At 44.1% G+C, this 22,701-nt stretch overlaps 1 protein-coding gene and 1 pseudogene across 2 annotated transcripts in view; one reads left to right on the forward strand and one right to left on the reverse strand.

The window, feature by feature from the left end:
• The window catches only part of Stab2 (stabilin 2), a 179,249-nt gene that overhangs the window by 146,544 nt on the left and 10,004 nt on the right, over positions 1-22,701 (reverse strand). For both annotated transcript variants that reach the window (XM_032910792.1, XM_032910783.1), the window contains exons 3-5: positions 19,697-19,812; positions 2,529-2,614; positions 932-1,001 (exon numbers count right to left, since the gene is read on the reverse strand). In XM_032910792.1, the coding sequence (XP_032766683.1) occupies positions 932-1,001; positions 2,529-2,614; positions 19,697-19,812 (272 nt within the window). The remainder of the gene's footprint in view (positions 1-931; positions 1,002-2,528; positions 2,615-19,696; positions 19,813-22,701) is intronic.
• Positions 20,586-22,701, forward strand: part of LOC116885576 — a 3,647-nt pseudogene continuing 1,531 nt past the window's right edge.

Consider the following 22,701-nt stretch of genomic DNA (forward strand, 5'->3'; position numbering starts at 1 on the left):
AAGAACAACAGAGTCAACTAACCTGGACCCATGGGGCTATTAGAGACTGAACTACCAACCAAAGAACATACATGAGCTGGACCTAGGTCTCCCTGCATATATGTAGCAGATGGGCAGCTTGGTCTTCATGTGGGTCCTGGACAATTGGAGCAGGGGCTATCCCAAAAGTTGATGCCTCCCTGTGGGCTATGTTCTTTCCAGCTGGGCTGCCTTGTCTGGCTTTACTGGGAGAGGATGTGCCAGGGTGGGAAGACCCCAAAGGGGGTCCCCACCCACTCAGAGGATAAGGGGAGGGGCACATGGGGGAAGGATTGTGGGAGGGGGGGCCAGGAGAGGGGCAGCGAGCAGGATGTAAAGTGAATAAGTAAAAACAAATAAACAAACAAAACAACCCTGGGGATCAGAATGAGGATGTCTTCCCTCTGCTGCAGGTGAAATGTATTACAAAACATGCCAAGGAACTTATGGGGCTGAGTGTCTATATGTGTTTATGGATTTTCTTGAAAACTGAAAACATCTGCTAGATGTACCCTATATCCCAGCCATACCACTCCTGGGCATAGTCCCAAAGGACTCCATGTCCTACCACAGAGACACTTCCACATCTGTGTCTACTGCAGCTCTACTCTCTATAGCAAGGAAATGGAACCAACCGAGCTGTCCAACCCATGGATGGATAAAGAAAATGTGGTGCGTAGACACTTTCTGGCCCTCAAACTGAGTCGCATGGACCTTATCTCCTCACTAAAGCTCCAGTTTCATGTTCTTTGTTACAACAATGGAAAACTGAGACACTTTGTGTCTTAAAACAACACTAATCTATACACTTTTTGGAGGCTGGAAATCTAAAACCACCATTAAGTATCAAAGTAACCATCTCTGGGGATTTAAAGCCCTCCCAATGCTTTAAGTGAACAAAAATCAGACTCACCTGCTGAACAGTTGGGCCCAAAAACGTTGTCAGTAGCACAGGCTTCACAGGCTGTTCCACTGAAGCCTGCCTGCAAAACACAGGTGGATGACGTCAGGCCCAGGGTCCTCCCAGGTGACTCCCACGTCATCTGGAAAGCCTCCCGGCAACTCACTGGCCACAGGACCAGTGTTTGCTTCTCAAGTGTGTCTTTCCCCTGGGACTTTCTTTCTTGAGGCCCCCTGAAGTCTTCATGTACATCATAATGGACACATGTATTTTTATTTGATTTAGTTACATTTTTAAAATATGGATATACATCTATCTATCTATCTATCTATCTATCTATCTATCTATCTATCTATCTATCTATCCATCCATCCATTCATCCATCTATCTATCTATCTATCTATCTATCTATCTATCTATCTATCTATCTATCTATCTATCCATCCATTCATCCAACTATCTATCTATCTATCTATCTATCTATCTATCTATCTATCTATCTATCTATCCATCCATCCATCTATCCAACTATCTATCTATCTGTCTGTCTATCTATCTATCATCTATCCATCCATCCATCTATCCAACTATCTATCTATCTATCTGTCTGTCTGTCTGTCTGTCTATCTATCTATCATCTATCTATCTATCCATCCATCTATCTATCCAACTATCTATCTGTCTGTCTGTCTATCCATCCACCCATCCGTCCATCTATCTCTTTATATCTTGACCACAGTTTCCCCTCCTCCACTCCTTCCAGTCCCCACTTCCTAACCTCCCCTCCCCCACAGACCTACTGCTCCTCTGTTTCCCTTCTGAAAAGAGCAGACCTTCCCACTGATATCAACCAAACATGGCATACAAGATACAGTAAGATTAGGCACAAATCTTCATATCAGGGCTGGAGGAGGCGCCCAGCAGGAGGGAAGGGTCCCAAGAGTAAGCTAAAGAGTCGGAGACACCCCCACTCCCACCGTTAGTGATTCCACAAAAAACCGCCAAGGTAGTCTTTTTTTTTTTTTAATTTTCTTTTGCTAAGGGTCTCGAGCCCTATAGAGGAGGGCTGTCCACCCAATGATATAAACAAGAGCTCACAGACCCACCACAGCTTCACCTCAAATGAAACAGCAACACTCCCAGTTCTGCCCTGAAGGCAGCTGAACTCAATTCCCGTCAGGAGGACCTGCGTTTAATTCCTCGACAGTTTGGATTTATAAGAGTCCCTTTTGTTAGATTAAGAATTTCTTCAATGGCCACATGCTCCTGGTTGGCCCAGGGTGGGGAGCACAGCACCCAAAGGTAGCCTAGTGGTCGAGATGATTATTGACAACAGCAAGAAGTGACAACTTTATAGCCTTATATGTATTCATAAGACAGCTTTACATGTGATCCCATTTTATGTCTTCAAAGAGGGTCATTCTGTAGATATTTCTCCAGGTTTTATAGGCGGATACAAGAGGGAGAGATGACTCTGTTGCACATGGAGAATTCATCTTTTAACACTGTTATTCTTAGAGACTCTTCGTGTGGGCTCGTAATTAAGGTCAGTCAACAGGTGGGGAAGGGGGAGGCAGCATTTCAGGGTGGAGCAGTTCTCTGAACTTACTTGGCAGGAGCAGCTTCCAGTCCCTTCCATGCCTTCGTCACAAACGCCCCTGCCACCGCATGGTGCCCTTGCTCCTCCTGGGCACTCTGGAATAATCAAACAGACCAGATTAATCCATTCATTCTAGACTGAGCCAGGACATGCTACAAGATGCGGTTAGCCACTTGGCGTGTTAGTTGCCAGAGACAAAAAACAATCGAAGGCCCTATTGGTCTGATCACACACTGGAGCCAGCCTGGGCTACCCAGTCAGTTCAGGGCCATCATGAGTTAATAACAAGACCCTGTCTTGAAAATCTAAGGTTGGGAGGAGTAGCATTTTGCTAGAGCCCTTGAGAAGTGAAGGGGAGACTTCAGGGAGACTGGGATTTGAACTTGGGAGCAGCAAGGGTGAGGCTTATGAGGTACAGTGGGATGGTGACTTGAGCCATTCCATGATGTACATATTTTTTAAAAATAATTTTATTTTTATTATTTTTATGTGATTGGTATTTTGCCTACAAATATGACTATGAAAGAATGTCAGGTCCCCTGGAACTGGAGCCATAGACAGTTGTGAGCTGCCATGTGGGTGCTGAGATTTCTCTGGAAGAGCAGCCGGTGCTCTTAGCCATTGAGCAATCTCTCTAGTCTCCCAGGATATACTTAAGGTGAGCAAAGGAAGTCAGGTTCCATCCAGAGATGGTTGCGAACAAGTATGCATTTTCCACTTCTGTTGAACTAGAGCTATGACCGATCTTCCCCAGAGGATTTTCCAGTCAACAAACACTACCATTGTATACATACTGATGGGGAGTGACATTTATCAAGGAGTCGGGTTGGGATAATGTCCCAACAAGACATAATTTATTATTATTTTTTCCACGAGGAGAGGTTTAATGAAAAGAGAAGAGGAGAGGAGAGGAAAGACCGGCCATGAGCACGTAGAGGGAAAGAGGGGATGGAGAAAGAGGGACAGGGAAGAGGGGAAGAGCAGGGAAGAACAAAGAACAAGAGAACAAGACATGATTTAAAATGGTAGCAAGTGGCAGAAGTGTAAGGTATGCCTAGCTGAGGATGAATTTCCTCTCCTGTTATGTGTTGCTTTGTTTACAGTGTGTGTGTGTGTGTGTGTGTGTGTGTGTGTGTGTGTGTGTGTGTGTGTGTGTGTACGACTGAGCTATGTTGACTTGGGCTTAATGTCAACTGGGTGAGTTTTCACTGTCTGTCCTCAGCAGGGACTTTGAGGTATGTCTGATTGAGATCCTGATTTGCTCTTCTAATAGAGTTGCTATAAAAGGCAGCCCCCGGCTTCCTTTCTGTGGGGCTACCTGCTCTTGTGGATCTTAGACCAAAACAGTCCATAAGGGCAGTGGGAACAGAGACGACTAAGAGGGGTTTTGGAAGCCCTGTAAGTACATAAGGTAATAACCACACCGGGATCAACTATCAGAAGGTAGATTACTTACAGGTGATTGAAGAGTTTGGGCGGACCGAGGGTGGGGACATCCAGGATAGGCAAAGGTCATTGGATGAGGGCTGAGGGCACCAAAATGCCTCATTAGTATGGGTAAGAATTCCAGGAATCTCGGGTGCTAGCTGACTAAAAAGCTCAGGTTTTACCAGGAGAAAGGACATGGATCCTATGAGCTAATTGAGGCCGTGTGGTAGAGGTATATGTGAGAGCTCAGAATTTCCCCATCAGAGAGGGAGGAGCTCTGCTAATGAAGAAAGTCCCATGACATGCCAAGCTCCCAAAGGCAATCTGGTCAATGGTAGACTTTGACCTTAACCCGCAGTTTCCCCACACCTAGCTCTCTTTTTTCCACTCAAGTTTCTGCCATGGTGCAGTAGAGCCCCTTGCTAGCACTATGCCTCAACTCCAGAGCTGTCAGCTAAGTAAGCTTCTCTTCTTTATAAAGTTAGGCTGCCTCAGGTGTTTTGTTACAGTAACAAACCGGGCAGGTTTGCATGGGGGCAGGATGTAACTATTCAGACCATAGAAGCGTTGCTTAGGTAAGGTGACTTCTAAGCACAGAGGAAGGCTGTTCTCTGAATGATGCTGGCGGCTCTCTCAGTATGTTGGTCCCTTAAGAGATGACTGGTAATGTGCAGATACAGTGGGGAGGGGGTGCAGGGGGAGACTTGACTTGTCCAATGTGCAGGAGATTTTTCCTCTGGCCCCTTCTATTCAAAATATAAGTGGCTGACATGTTTGCTTTTTTTTTTCTTTCTTTCTTAAGACAGGGTCTCACTGTGTACCTCTGGCTGTCCCAGAACTCACTAAGTAGACCAGGCTGGCCTGCGGCTTGAAAAGGCTGCTTCTGCCTTCTGAATGGTGGCGTTAAAGGCATGCATGCTTTGAATCTAGGCTTTCTACAATAGTGGCAAAGCCAGTCCTCAAAGCTCAGCAGATGCTCTAGAGGTCTGTTGCCTGTGTGCCTCTTCGACAGACCCTTATTAAGCAACCAGACAGGCACAGGCTCAACACGGGGATGACGGAGGCATTTGCAAGGTGAGCAGACAAGGAGCCTTCCTGTTCATGGCTACTTGGATAGTCCGTCACTTTTGAAAACACGGTGCTGGAATGAGAACTTCCCAAATGGAACTCATTTTGGTAGAATTCATATTGACTCTCTCCCCCAAAGAGAAACTGAAAGGAAGCAAGGAATGAATGAACGAATGAGTGAGTAAATGAATGAATGGAGGGAAGGAGGAAGAAAAAAATCTCAGTCTGGGTTGCTCAGCAACTGGCAGTGTGAGGGATCGGTAGACTGAGCGTGGGCCTGGCATTTGAAATCTTCTGCATTTGCATCCCAGGTTGAGCTTTGTTGGCCGAGTGCCTTTCTTCCCTTAGCAGAGCCCACGTCTGCCTCTGACATTCAGTTTCATGCCATCCACTTGGCTGGGTGTTCCTGGGTTTGGAAAGGTAGGGGACAGCAAATGCAGGTTCTTACAACTCCGGGCTGCTATTCTGACGTTTTCCTCCTTTAGGATTGGCACGGTAACAGTTAATGACACTCAGGAAAAAAATGAGGAAAGAAAAAAAAATGAGAGGGGGCCACACAGCCCTGTCTTTGTGGGGAGGAGAGGGTTGGGTGTCAGCCTGAGGAGGGTGCGGTGGCTTTATAAGCCAACCGAGGACATGTTGTAAGAAGCCTAGCGCCCACAGCTCCCCCTCCTGGATACTTTCAGGATTTATTCCAAATAGTCTACTTTGGCGGGGACAGATTGATTTCCATTTGGCCTCAATGGACAGGGATGGCCAGATCATAAATGGAAGGCCTTGCTAAAGTTTTTAAGCTTTGCCCAGAGAAGAGCAGCTGACTGTGAAGATGGAGAGGGAGAGAGGAGGGCAGAGATTTATTAAAAAGGTATCAGGAAAGCTCTTGGTGTGTGTGTGTGTGTGTGTGTGTGTGTGTGTGTGTGTGTGTGTGTGTGTGTGTGTGTGCATCAGGCCCTTTCTTTTTTTTTTGTTTTTGTTTTTTCTTTTTTTCGGAGCTGGGGACCGAACCCAGGGCCTTGCGCTTGCTAGGCAAGGGCTTTACCACTGAGCTAAATCCCCAACCCCGCATCAGGCCCTTTCTAAATTGCACAAAGTCCCTCCTAGTCTGGGATAAGCCTATGTCCCTCCAAAATGCCTGAGACAGAGCTAAGGATGCAAGAGATTCATCAGAAGCAACGCTTGCAATGAAAACTTAAGAAATACAAGCATAATGCAGGGTGAGGTGCTTGCCACCAAACTTAAGGACCTCAGTTTGACTCCCGAAACCAGCATAGTGGAGGGAGAGAACCCATTCCTGCAAGTTGTTCTCTGAGCCCCACATGCTCACAATACACACACAACACACACACACACACACAAAGGTAAAAGATACAAATTTATCAAACACCAAACCAAAGTAAAATTTACAATATTTGAATTCAGTCAGAACTAACTAGGCATGAGTAGTGAAGAGAAAAACTAGATAATTAAAAACAGCAGGGGTTGGGGATTTAGCTCAGTGGTAGAGCGCTTGCCTAGCAAGCGCAAGGCCCTGAGTTCGGTCCCCAGCTCCGAAAAAAAGAAAAGGGAAAAAAAAAATCAGCAGAGAGGTCACATGTGTCAGGCAAAGACTGAGAAAGTTACAGTTCTATTCCATATATTCAAGAGGGCAGCAAGGAAAAGTGTTAGGGAGAGGTGTACTGAAAACCCAAAGCCAAGCTGAAAGTTTACATATGGAAATGCAACATTTGAGACAAAACACACTGTATCCAGTTTCAGGCTGCTCAGACACTGACAAATGTTCGATCTACAGGCAAACAGTAAAGACAAAAAGAAACACAGAGAAAATTCTGGATATACCAGAGAGCATGCGTGAGCTGTGTGATGATGTCAAGGGGAAAGGAGAAAAGACATTGAAATTTAGAACCAGTCTTTCCCAAAATTGATGGAGCTGCTGAATGTCCAGTTCCCAGCATGCAAAGAACCCTGAAGAACGGCAACACGATGAAAATCACACACCACTGCAAACTTAAAATCGATGACCAGTATATCTTACAAGCAGGCAAAACCAACACGTAGTGATAATAGAGTACAGTTACCATGACAACGGCTCCCTGGTTGGACTCTAGTGCACCTGGATAACAGTGGCACATTTATCTTTAAAGTACAGAAACACTGTTGCAAATCTGAAATACCATCTAAAACAGTAACATATGTAAAGAATAAAGATGCAATGAAGATTGTTTTAGATATGGAAGGTCTGAAAGAGAAATGTAATTAATTGTCCAGAAAGAAGCAAAATGAGAGCAGATAGAGATCTAGAGACATACAAAGAAATGAAAAATGCTGGGCATCATTGTAAGGAGCTTAAAAATGGCTGGTTGAGGCCAAATTGCTAGTGCTGCATTGATATCTTATGAAACACTGTAGTGAAGTATAGAGAACTAGACCAGCAGGCCTGGGATGCAGGATGGAAACATGATGCTGTGGATGTCTGTGCATAGGGTGGTGTAATGTGACTTGAAGGTAGACAGCAGAAAATGCAATGTGTTTTTATATACACAGAAGCAAATGCCTAACCCCCTAAATAGTACAACAAACAAGTTGATATGAAGTAGGATTATATAAAATAATTAAAAGGGAGGCAAAGAAGGAGACAAAGTAACAGATGCACACAATAGAAAGCACATCAGATAGTAGATATAAACCTGCCCTATTAAGTATAAATGGTCTAAATACCTTAATTAAAAGGTGTGGGTTATCACACTAGATGAAAAGTTAAGAACTGAACTGGGTAGATGGCTTAGTGTGAAAAACACTTGCCTCACAGAGTGAAAACTGGAGTTCAGATCTTTTGAACCCATATAAGTGCCAGGCAGAGACAAGGGATCTCAGGGCAAGCTGACTAGATATCTAGTTGCATTGGATTCAGCTGAGAAGCCCTACCTTAGTGGTGGAGAGGCTTTCAACATCTGCCTCTGGCATCCATATACATGTGCTCATACATGCATACATTAGTGCAAACCACACACACACACACACACACACACACACGTGAAAAATACATCACATTTGTGAAGACTCACTTTATTTCTTTGTTTATTTTTGAGCAGTGTCTCCCTGTGTTGCCGGTCTGAAGCCCACAGTGTAGACTATGCTGACCTCAAATTTCACAGGCAAACCTCTTGCCCTTACTTCCCAAGTGCTGGAATTACAAGGAAGCACTCTCACACTGGGAAAGACTCACTTTAAATATAGACACAAATATGTTGAAGGCAAAGAGGAGAAAAGAATGTAGCGTGTTATTGCCTGTGGTGCTTTGAATGAGGGTCACCCCATAAGCTTCTATTTTTGAATGCTTGTTCCCAGTTGGTGGGATTGTTCAGGAAAGATTAGGAGCCATGGCCTTATTGGAGGAGGTGTGGCCTTTTTGGAGGTGTGGGCTTGAGGTTTCAAAAGCCCATGTCAGGTCAGTCTCTGTCTCTCTGCTTTCAACTTGTAGATAAGATGTAAACTCTTAGTTACTGCTCCAGCACCATGCATAGGAGCCTACCACTGTGCTTATTTCTGCCACAAAAGGTCATGAACTCACCCTCTAAAACGGTAAGAAAGCCCTAATCAAACACTTTATTTTGTTTCTGTTGCTGTAAAAAGATGCCATGATTTGGCCATGGCATTTTTTTTGTTTGTTTTACAGCAATAGAAAAAGTAGTTAAAGGGCTGGAGATCCTCCCAGGGGTTAAGCACTGACTGCTCTTCCAGAGGTCCTGAGTTCAAATCCCAGCAACCACATGGTGGCTCACAACCATCTGTAATGAGACCTGATGCCCTCTTCTGATGTGTCTGAAGACAGCTACAGTATACTTATATATAATAAATAAATAAATCTTATGAAAAATGAAAAGTAGCTAAGACACCACCAATCACAAGAAAGCTGGGGTGGGCAGAACTCATCGGACAAGTAGATTTCAGAGTAGGACATTTTGACCAGGGATAAGAAAGATAATTTTACAGTGCATGCTATGATGCCAGCTCATCAAGAGAATATGAATCATAACTTTAATGAACCTGATAATCGTCATAGGAAATGAAATAAAACTCTGTAAAACTCCAAGAAGTTGTTAAATCCAGAGCCACAGATTGCAACCCTTCTCTTCAATAATTGATGGAGTAGGTGGCCGTCAAATCTTTAAGGCTAGAGAAACCTTGAACAGTCCTGTCAATCAACTTGACCTCACTGGCACAGAGCATTGCCGAAGGACTCAGATCACACCTTTCATTTCATTTCATTTTTTTTAGAACAAAACAAACACTTTCCAAGAGAGGTGATATTTTGGGATTTGTTTTTGTAGGCTCGGGATTTTAAAGCAAGTCTTCACAAATTTGGAGAGACTGAAATCATATTAAGATTGCTTTCTGACCACAGTGGGATTGAGTGATGTATAGAGGCAAGATAACAGCAATTAAATCCTACGTAATGTTATGGCAGACATGAACAAACAGACCCTGTGTGGGACGGCAAAGGTCCTGGTGTAACCAAAATGACTTTGACGGTGTCTGAGTTGGAGGACATACGCTTCTCAGTTTCCACGAGGGAGGGGAGTAACTGAGAGTAATTTACTCCTTAGCCGGATGAATCGGTATATAGCATGGGAGTGCTGAAGGGCCGGACATGCCCAACCGAGTGCAGAAGAGAAGCACACTAATGCTTAAACTGTTTTCTAGACTCCCACCGAAGCAGTACAGTAAACAGAAAGTCTTTTAAAGAAATGTGGCTATAGCTGGGTGTGACAGCTCATGCATTGGGGGGTAGATTTAGGAGGATCAGGGGTTCCAGGTGAGTCTCAGCTACTTACCGAGTTTGAGGCCAGCCTTGGTTACATGATATCCTGTGCACACAGGAAGGAAGGCCGGCAGGCGCGTGTGCGTGCACGTGTACATACACAGAACCAAAAACCAAAAGACTAATGTCTCCATCAAATGTTGCTGAAATTATTGGAAATGAGCTTTGATCCACATCTTTGCCCAGACCCCCCCAAAAGAAGCTAACATGACCTAAATATAAAACCTAAAACTGTGAAGCTTCTAGAAGAAGTCCTGTGGGAAGCTGGGTGAGCCAAAGACTCCTAGGCACGATTTGTTGAAGGAAAACCCCTCCCCTGGCCTCACCTTGCAAACGTACTAGTTAGAGGGCACAAGGGGAGACGTGTACTGTAAAGGACTCGTGGGTCACAAGTCTGATCAACAGCCTGCGTCTGATATATCTAAAGAACTCTCCAAATTTAACCACAGAGGAAAACTGACTCGAGGTGTGCAAATGGGTACAAGAGTCTGAGGCTGAGATTGCCATTCCAGCACACCTCTGTGTAAGGAGTAGCATTTATAAGTGCACTGGTAGCCAAGAATGGTTTTGAATCTCAACTATTTGGTGAGCTGATGTCTTTCTAAGATTCTATCTGCCCAGGAAGGCAGATAGGAGGGGTTGTCGTAGGCAGATGCCTATTTAATCTTTGTGTCTAGACGGGAAAAACTGTGCTGACCCAGAAGTGAGCATTGGTGAGAGTTATCTAGGAAATGCTGAAAGTTAGTCTCAAAATACCACGACCTATCTGTAGCTATACAAAAATGGAAGATGGGTCAAGGGTTATCATCAGGTAATGGCCAAGTCTCGGGTCACCAACTCCGGGTCTGACTTGTGACTTCCGGTGAGCTGCTCAGACAGAGTCGGTGCTCTCTGCTATGAGCCTTGGCAAGTATGTTCGCTGAGTGGGGACATTTATTTTAGAGGAAATTGTTTGGGTAAATAAGGATGTTATAAAAAAAGAAATAAGGACATTCAAGATGTAAGTTAGAGTAGTGAAAAGGCTTATTTGATACTTCTTAGAATGGTTAAAGAAATTAAGAAAATAATTATATTGGCTTTAACGATGGATCACCAACAGACAAAGCCCTCATACACAGTTGAAAAAAACAAGAAACCAACAACAACAACAAAACAGTAGAGGAGCTGGAGAGGCGGCTGAGAGGTTAGGGGTGCCCGACGTCAAATCTCAAGATCTTGAATTCAATCGCTGTGACCCACCTGCTGGAAAGAGAAAACCTACTCCCCCACCCCAAATTGTCTTCCGACTTCCTCCTACATACTACAGCACATATGTGCTCATACAGAACAGCACAAACAAACAAATAAATAAGATTAAAAAAAGGAAAATGATCAGATACTTTAGAAAGTGGTTTGGAAGTTTTTATTCTTATTTATTTTTTATATTCAACATGTAGCCCAGCTCTCCTATTTCTAAGTATTTATTTAGGTGAAAGAAAACTTATGCTCTCAAAAAGGCTTGTTACCTAAATTTCCACAGCATCCTTAGCCTTTATGGTCCCACACTGGGAATAGCCCCAATGTCTCTGACGTAGTGAGTAGACTGTGGGCAGCCACAGAATGGAGCACTGGGAAGAACCATGAAGGGCAAGCTGCACAGATCTGGGGTGCATTGTGTTAAATGAAAGAAGCCAGGCTTGTGTGTGTGTGTGTGTGTGTGTGTGTGTGAGTGTGTGTGTGTGTGTGTGTGTGTGTGAGAGAGAGAGAGAGAGAAAGAGTGTGTGTGTGTGTGTGTGTGTGTGTGTGTGTGTGTGTGTGTGTGTGTGTGTGTGTGTGTGTGTGTGTGTGTGGAAAGTGCTTGGGGATAGATCACTCCATGTACAGTCATGAGGACTTGGGCTTGGAGTCTCAGACCCCACAATAAACCTGGACTGCAGAACATGCTCTTGTGATCTCAGCCCTCCTACGGTGACCTGGGAGGCAGGGAAAGGCGAATGCTCAGAAGCCAGGGGCCAACTGTCCTTTAAGTCACTTATGACAGAGTGGTGTGCACAGCAGCACACAAGAGATTCTCAAGCAAAGTGAAAGGAAGGGACTGACATTAAGGTGGTCCTGACTTCCACACACCCATACCTGTGTGCACACACACATGCACGCATGCACAGAGAGACAGACAGAGGCAGAAAGAGAGAGTGAGAGGAGGAAGAGGAGGAGAAGGAGGAGGAGGAGGAGGAGGAGAAGGAGAAGAAGAAGAAGAAGAAGAAGAAGAAGAAGAAGAAGAAGAAGAAGAAGAAGAAGAAGAAGAAGAAGAAGAAGAAGAAAGGAAGGAAGGAAGGAAGGAAGAAGAAGAGAGGAAGCAAGAAAGGCATTTTAAAAAGCTTAAATAACCATATCCTACTAGGAGAAAACTTTTTACTATAAGTAAATTATGACCGAAGGATGCATGGGCCAAATATCCACTAGAACTGATGTGTGCTTCAATCAGGTTAGGAGAAGGTAATCATACCCTTGTAAGTGATTGATCTTTCTTCTATTTAGAACACAGTCATGCATTTTTCTATAGTTTATACCCACTGGCATGAAAGCGGGTCTAAGAGTCAGATGTGTTTACTTGTTGTAGCACAGCAGATCCATCCCAAGGCCCTGTTCACACTGGACACATGCTGTACCACCTGACTGCCTTAGCCCAGATGTGGACTTTTTTTTTCTTTTTTTCAGAGCTGGGGACCGAACCCAGGGCCTTGCGCTTGCTAGGCAAGCGCTCTACCACTGAACTAAATCCCCAACCCAGACGTAGACTTTTAAGTGTGTCTCTGGATCGTTACCCGTTAAATGCCAAGGTCTCATTGCACCTCAGTATGAGAATCCAGGAAGAGTTGCTCAGCGTTTACACAACCATTCAGCAAATCAGAGCTGTGCCAGCCAGGGCCAAAGGTAGCTTTTAAAAAGGTTTCATTGTTCACCTGTTTCTATTTGATGATGCTCCTGAACCCTATCATCTACCACCATACCTATTATCTACCTATCACTATGTATCAATCAATCAATTGATCAGTTGATCAATCAGTCTGTCTATCTATCTATCTATCTATCTATCTATCTATCTATCTATCTATCTTCCATCCATCATCTATATCTATCTATCTATCTATCTATCTATCTATCTATCTATCTATCTATCTATCTATCTATCTATCTATCTATCTATCTATCTATCTATCTATCTATCTTCCATCCATCTATCATCTATGTCTGTCTATCTATCTATCTATCTATCTATCTATCTATCTATCTATCTATCTATCTATCTATCTATCTATCTATCTATCTACCTATCTATGTAAGTTTTGGCACTGAGGTTGACCCTAGGCCCTTGTGCATGCTAGGAAGCTCTCTGACTGATCCACAGTTCCAGCCCTTACCTATTGTTTTCATCGTCATCGTTATCATCATCATCATCACCATCATCATCATCATCGTCGTCGTCGTCATCATCATCATCGTTCTTAACTTTCCTTCTAGACCCCAAACAGAATGACAAGCACATGCCCCCAGACCCCTAAAAGGAAACTGGGGTACAGAGGGGTAAGCTAACAAAGTCACACAGCCATGGGTGTCACAGGGAAGGATTCTCGTTGGCTCTGACTTTAGTCTGTGTTAACGTCTCTGCATGATTGCTTTTCTTTTTTCTCATAGCTTACAGATGTTTACAAGTCGCTGATTCAGCTTATTGACTCATTTAAGGCTGTCAAGTTCTTAGCTGTTATTTTCCAAGCTGGCAATGGCATCTCTTTGTGTTCTCAGGAGGAAGTAAGATAAGGTTTAGTCGGACGGAGGGACCGGAGGGATCGGCTAGGTTTCTTTCTAACGAGGAACCTTGAGGAGTGTCCATCTTTGAAAGGAGTGGCCTTTCATAGGCTCTTGGCCTTCCTCATGTTTGACCGCTGCTGTGCTAAGAACGAAGACCTGTTGGTAATGCCTGCCCCCTAGGGGTTTTCCTAAAGCCCTAGCAGCAGCCACTCTGTAGGAAACACATTTTTTTTTTCTCTGCAGAAACTCCTTTTCCTGACCCAATGTATGACCCACTCATTTGAAAGCCTATTGTTAGGCAAGGGGTTCCCTACAGATTTCTGTGTTGAAGCCCCACTCCCTCCTGAGGGATGGTACTGGGGGGAGGGGGGCTTTTGGAAGCAATCAGATGTAGAATGGTGGGCAAACAGGGCAAGTGACAAGTGTCTTCATAGCTCTGGGATCCTCACTGGGGCCCCTGTACAACTGATTTCTCTGTCAGTCCCTCTTAATCATCTGTAACTTAGAGGGTCATGGGCAATGTGACCAGCCTTGGCCTATGTGTGATTATGTGCAGCTAGAGTAGGTGATCCTACATGGTTTCCTTTTATGGGCTGGCTAATCCTAGAAGGGGCTTTGGGAAAAAAAGGTAGCAGAAATATGGGGATGGAGAGGGTCCTTACTTTACAACCTAAGTGGGGTCTTTTAATGATACATGAAAATGACTTAATTGTGGTTTTAAAATAAAAGAAATTAAAGCACAAGTAAACATTTATTTTCTGCATCTGAGATCATCCTGTGTCACCCTGGAGAGTGGGCAGCAGAATTGGCTTTCTCAGCAACTGCGCTTGAGAAAGCCATCACTGAATACGCTTCAGGGGCACATTTGTGACGCCTCGCGAGGCCGAAGTAGCTGACGAGACTATTTTAGGTCGCTATCAGGGTTCCTGTAGGTCACCGCTGGTGGGTGGCCTCCGTGTCAGGGCTTTGCACACGTATCATAAGCTGTCAGCAGATCACAAGCTGGTCTGTTCCTTTAAAATAAGATAGTTCATTTCCTGCCCAGCAAGAGGCAGGAGGCCCTCCCTGGAGCCTTATCTTTTTAGAGTCGTCTGAGCCCAGGCCGCCTTAGCTCACTGCCCAGTGCTAGCAGTTTTATACCCGGGTACTCCAGGCACCTCTCTAGTCGGAACTCTCTGTCTGGGAGACCGACGTGGGCTAAGTTTCTCACGTGAACTCGGCGTTTTCTGTCCCTTAAAGCACACTCGAACTGGCAGGACAGAATGACTTTTGGTTCACAGATCCGCTCTGCATTTGCAAAGCACGTGGCACCTAGCAAGGCATACGGTGCATGGAAAAGGAAGGACTGAGGAATGGAAACAACACAGCCCACAACCCAGTCTCATGGAAGACAGCAACACTGAGCTGGAAAGGGAGACAGTGAGAGAGACAGTTTCTCCTCTGGGGCCTGAGTGCTTACTGCTCTGGGAGAGGACCTGGGTTCTGCTCTCAGAACCCATACCTGATGGTTTACCATCATCTATCACTCCAGTTCCAGGGGGATCCAACACCCCCTTTTGGCCTCTGTGGGTACTTACATGCATGTGGTGTGCATAAAATCTAACAGGTAAACACACATACACAACGACCTACCTACTTACCTATCTACCTACCTATCTACCTACCTGCCTCTTCAAAAGACCACTTCTCTTTGAAATGAATTGCTAGGATCACAGTTGAGCTGTAGTGTATGTGATTTTTTTTTTTTTTTTTTTGCACACATTCAGACTCTTGTGTTGTCTGAATACAAAACTATTGCATCCCGGACTAGTTACAAACAAAGGAATGTGTGAATGAAAAGCAGCGGGTTTCACCTCAAATATTGGCTGCTAAGTACCAAAGGTGGCGGTGCACGTCTGTCACTTGACCAGTCTGGAAGCTGAGGCAAGACTTTTGCCAGCATTTAAAAGCCAGCCTGGGTTTCTCAGTGAGCTTTGGAACAGCAGCCTGTGCTGCGGAGCCAAACTGGGCTCGAATGCGATTAGTTAAAAATAAGTTTCTCTATAAGCACGTTTGAAAAAGTAGCAGTAGTTTTAATTAGGGTGAGTCAGATTAAATTGAAGTAAAAACATCTTCTCTTAGGAAGCTATTTCCCCACTCCGTGAGAATGTGTGCCTTATTCTTATTTTTAGAAGATGATGGGTAATTTTTTTTTATCTTTTTCGTTTTGCTTTTGGTGTTTTCTGGGTCTTCAGGATTGTTCACTTGTTTCCCAGAGTCAGGCATTATAAAAATACTTCCCACAGCGAGCCTGAGATGCTGCTGACAGATGTGTTTATTGTACGATAAAGGAAACGGGTGTCCCATCTGCCGCCAACACAAGGTCATAGGGAGGCGGGGAGTGTGCTTCCTCAGAATAGGGGGATGGACCTGTGTCAGCAGCTGGCCTGGTCCTCGCGGAATTGTAAAGTGATAGCCAAGACCAAACTTGTCACGGCCACAAAGTGCGTGAGGTAAAATGGGCAACCAAGGAAAGGGTTTATCTTCTTCCTGAGAGGAAGGAAGGAAGCCCTTTGTGACACTTGGCATGTTTGGATTACGAAGATAAAGGGAGGTAACCTTCGGCCTCACCAGAGAACAGAATTGATGTCGGACATCCATTTTCATCTTTCTCCTCTCTGGCCGTTGGGTCTGCTCTAAGCAAATCCCTGAGCATTCAAATTCCGGTGCTGAAGGAGAACCTTGAAATGTTTGTCAGCATCTGGCATAGCACAGCGGTGGCAGATGCTAAGGACGTGAGCCCTGTTTGCAGTCCTGTTTTAGATGATGCCCATGCTTAATAAGGAGCTCAGAGTAAGGCACCGTTTTACCTGCCCTTGATTATAGGAGACCTACTTTGAAAATGCTCTCACGCAGTCTGGATGTGGTCGTCTGTTCTTTCAGTCGGGCACACTAGTTTTCCTAATACTTCTCAGACAAAGTTTGTTCCTGTCTACGCTGTGCCAGGCCAATAACTGCACCATCCCATTAGTTTTCATGAGGGAGGAAGATAAAAGCAAATGTAAATACTCCTTCTGGTCTAACAGGAAGGCTGTGAGAAGTGAATGTCATCATAGTTATGTTTGGTACCAAAAGCCACCCTTGAACTCGGAAAGCATGGGGCCACTCTATAGATTACAGAGTTGAACACTTGAGTCTGAAATGCTAGATCCATTGGCATCGACATATGCAGTGTCAGTGGGCAGGCTTGATGGTTAGTGACGATTGGAACTAGACACAGCCTAGAATCACCTGGGAAGAGAGCGTCAGTGGGGAACTGTCGACATTAAGTTGGCCTTTGGGCTTGTCTGTCAGGAGACGTTGTCTTAAGTTGTGGGAAGACCCAGCTCACTATGGGCGGCACTATTCCCTAGGCCAGGGATCTTGAACTCTCTAAGAGGGGAGAAAGCAAGCTGAATACAAGCAAACCACTGAGCAAGTGAGCATGCATATATTTTTTTCTCTCTGATCTTGACTGTGTACTTAATTAACTATTTGAAGTTCCTGCCTTGATTTCCCCACAATGGTGGATGTAACCTGGAATTATAAGGTAAAATAAATCCCTTTGCTCCCTAAGTTGCTTTGTTGTCAGGATATTTTGTCACAGCAACACAAATAAAATCAGAATTTGGAGTAAAGCTGGAATAGAGCAATTAATAGACAGAACGGTCAGGATATTTAAATCCCAATGCTTTATTTTCCAGAGCAAGAGACACACTGTGGGCATTGGCTAGGGAAGTGAAGATACCAAGAGATGGATTAGAAACATTATTGACAAGCTCTGCTTTAGGTACAGGACAAGATGGAAACAAAGTAACCTTTGGTGCCTGGTGTATCACTTAGCATACCAACGGGAAGCTGGAAAGACACGCTCTTCAAAGCCCCGACTCTTCTGGGAATATTGGAACATTATATCAGATGATGAAGAGCCCAGGGCATCCCTATACATAATGCCCATAATGTGGAATAAGTGGGAGCCATTACTAGTGTAATCATTTGTTATGGGAAAACCATCAGAAGACATAGATTTGTGTATAAAATGAGCTCAAGGATTTAGGAGGTAGAAAAAAAAAAAAACCAAGGTAAAATTTAACCCAGACACTTAGCGTCTCGTGTGCCAGTGTGTGAGTGAGTCACTGTCTTTCCCCTTCCCTGTCTTTAGAAAGGTGGTTCTGAGCTTCAGAGGCCGTGCACAGTTATCTAGTCAGGCAGAAGCAAAGCAAAGAACACTCCCATGTGACCAGATTCCAGAGGGATATTCCCACGCTGTCTTAGAAGCTAAGGAACAAGTGCCAAATTCATAATGAATTAAAAATTTAAGATTTTGACTGCCCCAAATGGCAAGGGGACTCACGTCATTTGCCTACCATGGAAAAGACCCAGTCGATGGGTATTGACAACTATAGTGAGTTTCAGCTAGCAAATGTGATGATTGGTCCCAGAAATCTGAGGTTATCTATCATCGACTAGGACTTCCTATAGTGGAACCAGGTGTAGGTTAATTTTTATGTATAATGCTGTGTTAGTTAGCTTTCTGTTGTTATCACCCAACGCCAGCTGGCAAAAGAAAGGTTTGGTTTGGTTTACCCTTCTGTGTCATGGTCCATCACTGAGAGGAAGCCAGGGCAGGAACCTGGAGGAGGGAATTGAGTAGAGGCCTGGGAAGAAGGTCTTGCTTGCCACACTGTGCTTAACCTGCTTTTCCATGCTACCCAGTGTCACCTGCCCAGGAGCGGCACTGCCCACAGTAGTAGGCTGGTCCCTCTCACACAAACCATCGATCAAGAAAATTCCCCTGAGACTTGCCAGCCTATTGAAGGCATTTTCTCAGTTGAGAGTTCCTCTTTCCAGATGGCTCTAGCTTTTATCAAGCTGACGAGGTCAAATCAAACAACTAACTAACCAGCCAAAATACCCTAACAACATGCATGTATGTTCACGTAACTCCATTCTTTACCTGCTTTCTGGTGCTAGGTCTTTTAAGGCTATGGATTTTGGTATATAAAATCCTTAGATGTCAAATTTTAGAGCACTTCATGGTAATTTTATTTTGGTTTTTGTATTTTTCAAGACAGAGTTCCTCTGTGTAACAGAGCCCTGTTTGTCCTGGACTTGCTTTGTAGACCAGGCTGGCCTCAAATTCACAAAGATCCTCCTCTGCCTCTGCCTCCCCAGTACTGGGATAAAAGGTGCGTGCCACCACACTCGCCAAGTTATGGTTATTTTCAGAGTGGATAAAGAAAAGTATATCAGCCTTTTAGATGTAGTAATGGAGTTTATTCTTAAGAAAAGTTGTGTGCGGTGTTATAAATGCCCATTGTTCTTCCTTTGAACATTATCCTTTTTTTAGAGGCTTGTTTGTTTGTTTGTTTATTATGAGTACACTGTAACTGTCTTCAGACACACCAGAGGAGGGGATCAGATCTTATTACACATGGTTGTGAGCCACCATGTGGTTGTTGGGAATTGAACTCAGGACCTCTGGAAGAGCAGTCAGTGCTCTTAACCACTGAGCCATCTCTCTAGCCCCCAGACATTATCTATCTATCTATCTATCTATCTATCTATCTATCTATCTATCTATCCACACACACACACACACACACATACATACATACACACACACTCCTTGATACACATGTATATAATATATTATTTAAATTGTATCTTTTATGACTTAAAAAAGACCTTTCTTTTGTTCTTTCATCCTTTTCTCTTTGGAGACAGGCTCTTGCTATAGAGCCTAGGTTGGTCTAAAATTTGCTTTGTAGGCCAGATTGGCCTCGAAATCATGATTCTCCTGCCTCAGCCTCCTGAGTACCAGGTCTATAGGAATGTGCTACTAGGCTTGATTCCAAGGAATTCTTTTGAAGACAGATCATTAACTGTAGCAAGCAGATTCCTGTATAAAAATTGATGAGAAAAGAGATGTTTCTATATATAGCTGGAACACAGAGTTCTAGAGGATCATCCTCCCGTTCTTCCTTCCTGTTGTATCTCTGTGAGATAGGGTCTGGAGAAGCACATTTCAAAATACGAAGATGTGGTTACTTACCCATGCAGTCTGGGCCCCAGTGTCCTGGACAACATTGAGGTTGTAGGTAATCCTTCCTACAGATATGGCGGCATCCAGGGATGGCCAGAACGTATGACTGGATGTCAAGCGAATACCTTGAAAAATAAAGAGAGGCTGTTAACCTGTGACCATTAAAGTGGAGGTACCACTAGGTGGTGTGCTTGCCCTGGATTTTATTATTTATTTATCTATCTACTTATGTATATATGGTGTGTGTGTGTGTGTGTGTGTGTGTGTGTGTGTGTGTGTGTGTTGCATTTACTATGGCATGAATGCATGTGGAGGTCAGAGGATGACTTCGTCTGATTGGTTCTTTCCTTCCACTTTTATATAGGTTATGAGGCTCAAAACTCAGGTTTTGGGCAAGCACTTTTACCCATCAGCCATCTTACTGGTATGAGCCCTAGACTATAAGGTAGGTTTTTTTTCTTTTCTTTTTTTTCAGGGTAGGTTTTTAATATAGATGTTAAAATATATTATTGATAAATAATATGTATTAAATAAATATGTATTAAATATATATGGCTTGCTTGTTAGGTAGAATAAGCTTAATCAAGAATTACTTTTCGCTGTTACAGATGGCCAAACGAAGTTGAGAGACAATGGCTTCTATTGCTATGGTAAGCAACGTAATCTGAAGCACAGAGGGTCTATTTGGCTGACACTTACATGTGGAGTCCATTACTGAGGGAAATTATGGCAGGGGCAGAAGCAGGGACCATGGAGCAATGCTGCTTACTGGCTTGCTCAGTCTGCTTTCTTGTGTAACTCAGGACCACCTGCCCAGGGGCGGTATGATCTACAGTTGGGCCCTGCCATGTCAATCATCAATCAAGAACACGCCCCCTAGACCTGTCTGTAGGCCAACATGGTGGAGGTGAGTCCTTGGCTGAGGGTCTCTCCTCTGAGGTTAACTCTATGGTGACAACCTAGCCAGCAGATACAATGATAACAGAAGTTATTAAGTGGAATGAATGGCGATAATCAGTCGTGGGAGAGTCTAGAAGTGAGCCTTCAACTGTCGCTGAGCATTCTCGTAGCTGGTGCAAGAGAAGGACTTATATGATGGACAAGATCGGCAGCTTGAAAACAAACCTCTTCTTTTCAAATTAGTACTCTCACTGCAGACACCATTTCTGTAGAGAAACTCTGCCTCCGGAATGCTACAATGTAGTCAGCAGCAGCACTGTATCCTGTGTGGAGGAGATGCTCTGCTCTATTCCTTAGAACAATTTCTAGCATCAAATGAGGTGCAGCTCTAGAGTGCAGCTCAATGGAGGCTGAAGGTCACCTTCTGCCTATAGCAATCTCTTCCATCCAGCTCTGATAATAGGTCAGAGTGGAGATCGTCTTTGCTGAGTATAGTCTCTTACATTGTTAAAAATTGTGTGTGTGTATGTGTGTGTGTGTCTGTGTGTGAGTGTGTATCTTTGTGTGTGTGTATCTTTGTGTGTGTGAGTGTCTGTGTGTGTGAGTGTGTATCTTTGTGTGTGTGTGTCTGTGTGTGTGAGTGTCTTTGTGTGTGTGTATGTGTATGTGTGTGTGAGTGTGTGTATGTCTGTGTGTGTGTCTGTGTGTATGTCTGTGTGTGTGTCTGTGTGTATGTCTGTGTGCGTGTCTGTGTATGTGTGTGTATGTGTGTGAGTGTGTGTCTGTGTGTGTATGTGTGTGTGTATATGTGTGTGTGTCTGTGTGTGTGAGACTGTGTGTATGTCTGTGTGTGTGTCTTTGTGTATATGTTTGTATGTGTGTGTGTGTGTCTGTGTGTGTCTGTGTGTGTATGTGTGTATGTGTGTGTGTGAGACTGTGTGTGTATGTATGTGTGTGTGTATGTGTGTGTGTATGTGTGTATGTGTGTGTGTGAGACTGTGTGTGTATGTATGTGTGTGTGTGTGTGTGTGTGTGTGTGTGTGTGTGTGTGTGTGTGTGGACAGATAACTCAGTGGTTCAAACACTTGTTGCTTTTTTTTTTTTTTTTTTTTTTTGGAACTGGGGACCGAACCCAGGGCCTTGCGCTTGCTAGGCAAGCGCTCTACCATTGAGCTAAATCCCCAACCCCCACTTGTTGCTTTTCCAGACAGAGGACCGAGGTTAAATTCCCAGCACCCACCACATGACTCACAACCATCTGTCACTCCAGTTCCAGAGGATCTGACACTGTCTTCTGGTCTGTGCAGATACACAAGCACATGGTGCACAGGCATGCATCAGGCATGTCAGCCATAGGCATAAAATAAAAACGAATAAAAACCATCAGTGTGGGGGCAAGCTCTAGACAGTTCCTGAAACACAGCTGACTGACAAGAGACACCTGCTTTATGGACAGTAGAGTCAGGGACAGCACTGAGATAAAAGGTGGAGAGTGTTAATGGGCCATCTCTGCACCAAGGGGGACAGAGGGAACTCGAATCGTGAATGCGGGTCTTGACTTCTCAGAAGACAGAAAAGAAGCCCACGGATGTATGAAAGTGTGTCTGTAACCCAGAAGACACGAACCGAAGACACGATGAAACCATTAGAAGAGGTTTATCTAAAGCCCCCTAGAACAATGCTGGTGCACGCAGAGCAGAGAGAACAGTGCAATGTTGATAGGAACGTCAGTCTGTACAGCTGCTGTGTAAGACAGCTCTTCAAATATTAAAAATATAGCTATCATATGACCCGTTGACCCTACACCTGGGAACATAGTCAATGGAATTGATCTGATGGATATATATATATATATATATATATATATATATATATTTCACAACAGCCACTAAGTTTTAGATGATGGATGAATGGAGATATATATATATATATATGCCACAGAGAATATTGAACATTGCATATGCAATGGATATTACTTAGCCTTACACGAAGAGACCATGCAATTTGAGTTTTGACTTTCTGTTTTTATTTTATTCACTTTCATTTTTTTCTCTTTTTTTCGGAGCTGGGGACCGAACCCAGGGCCTTGCGTTTGCTAGGCAAGCGCTCTACCA

This window comes from Rattus rattus, chromosome 1 (genome assembly GCF_011064425.1).
Source record: "Rattus rattus isolate New Zealand chromosome 1, Rrattus_CSIRO_v1, whole genome shotgun sequence".
NCBI classification, from domain to species: Eukaryota; Metazoa; Chordata; class Mammalia; order Rodentia; family Muridae; genus Rattus; species Rattus rattus.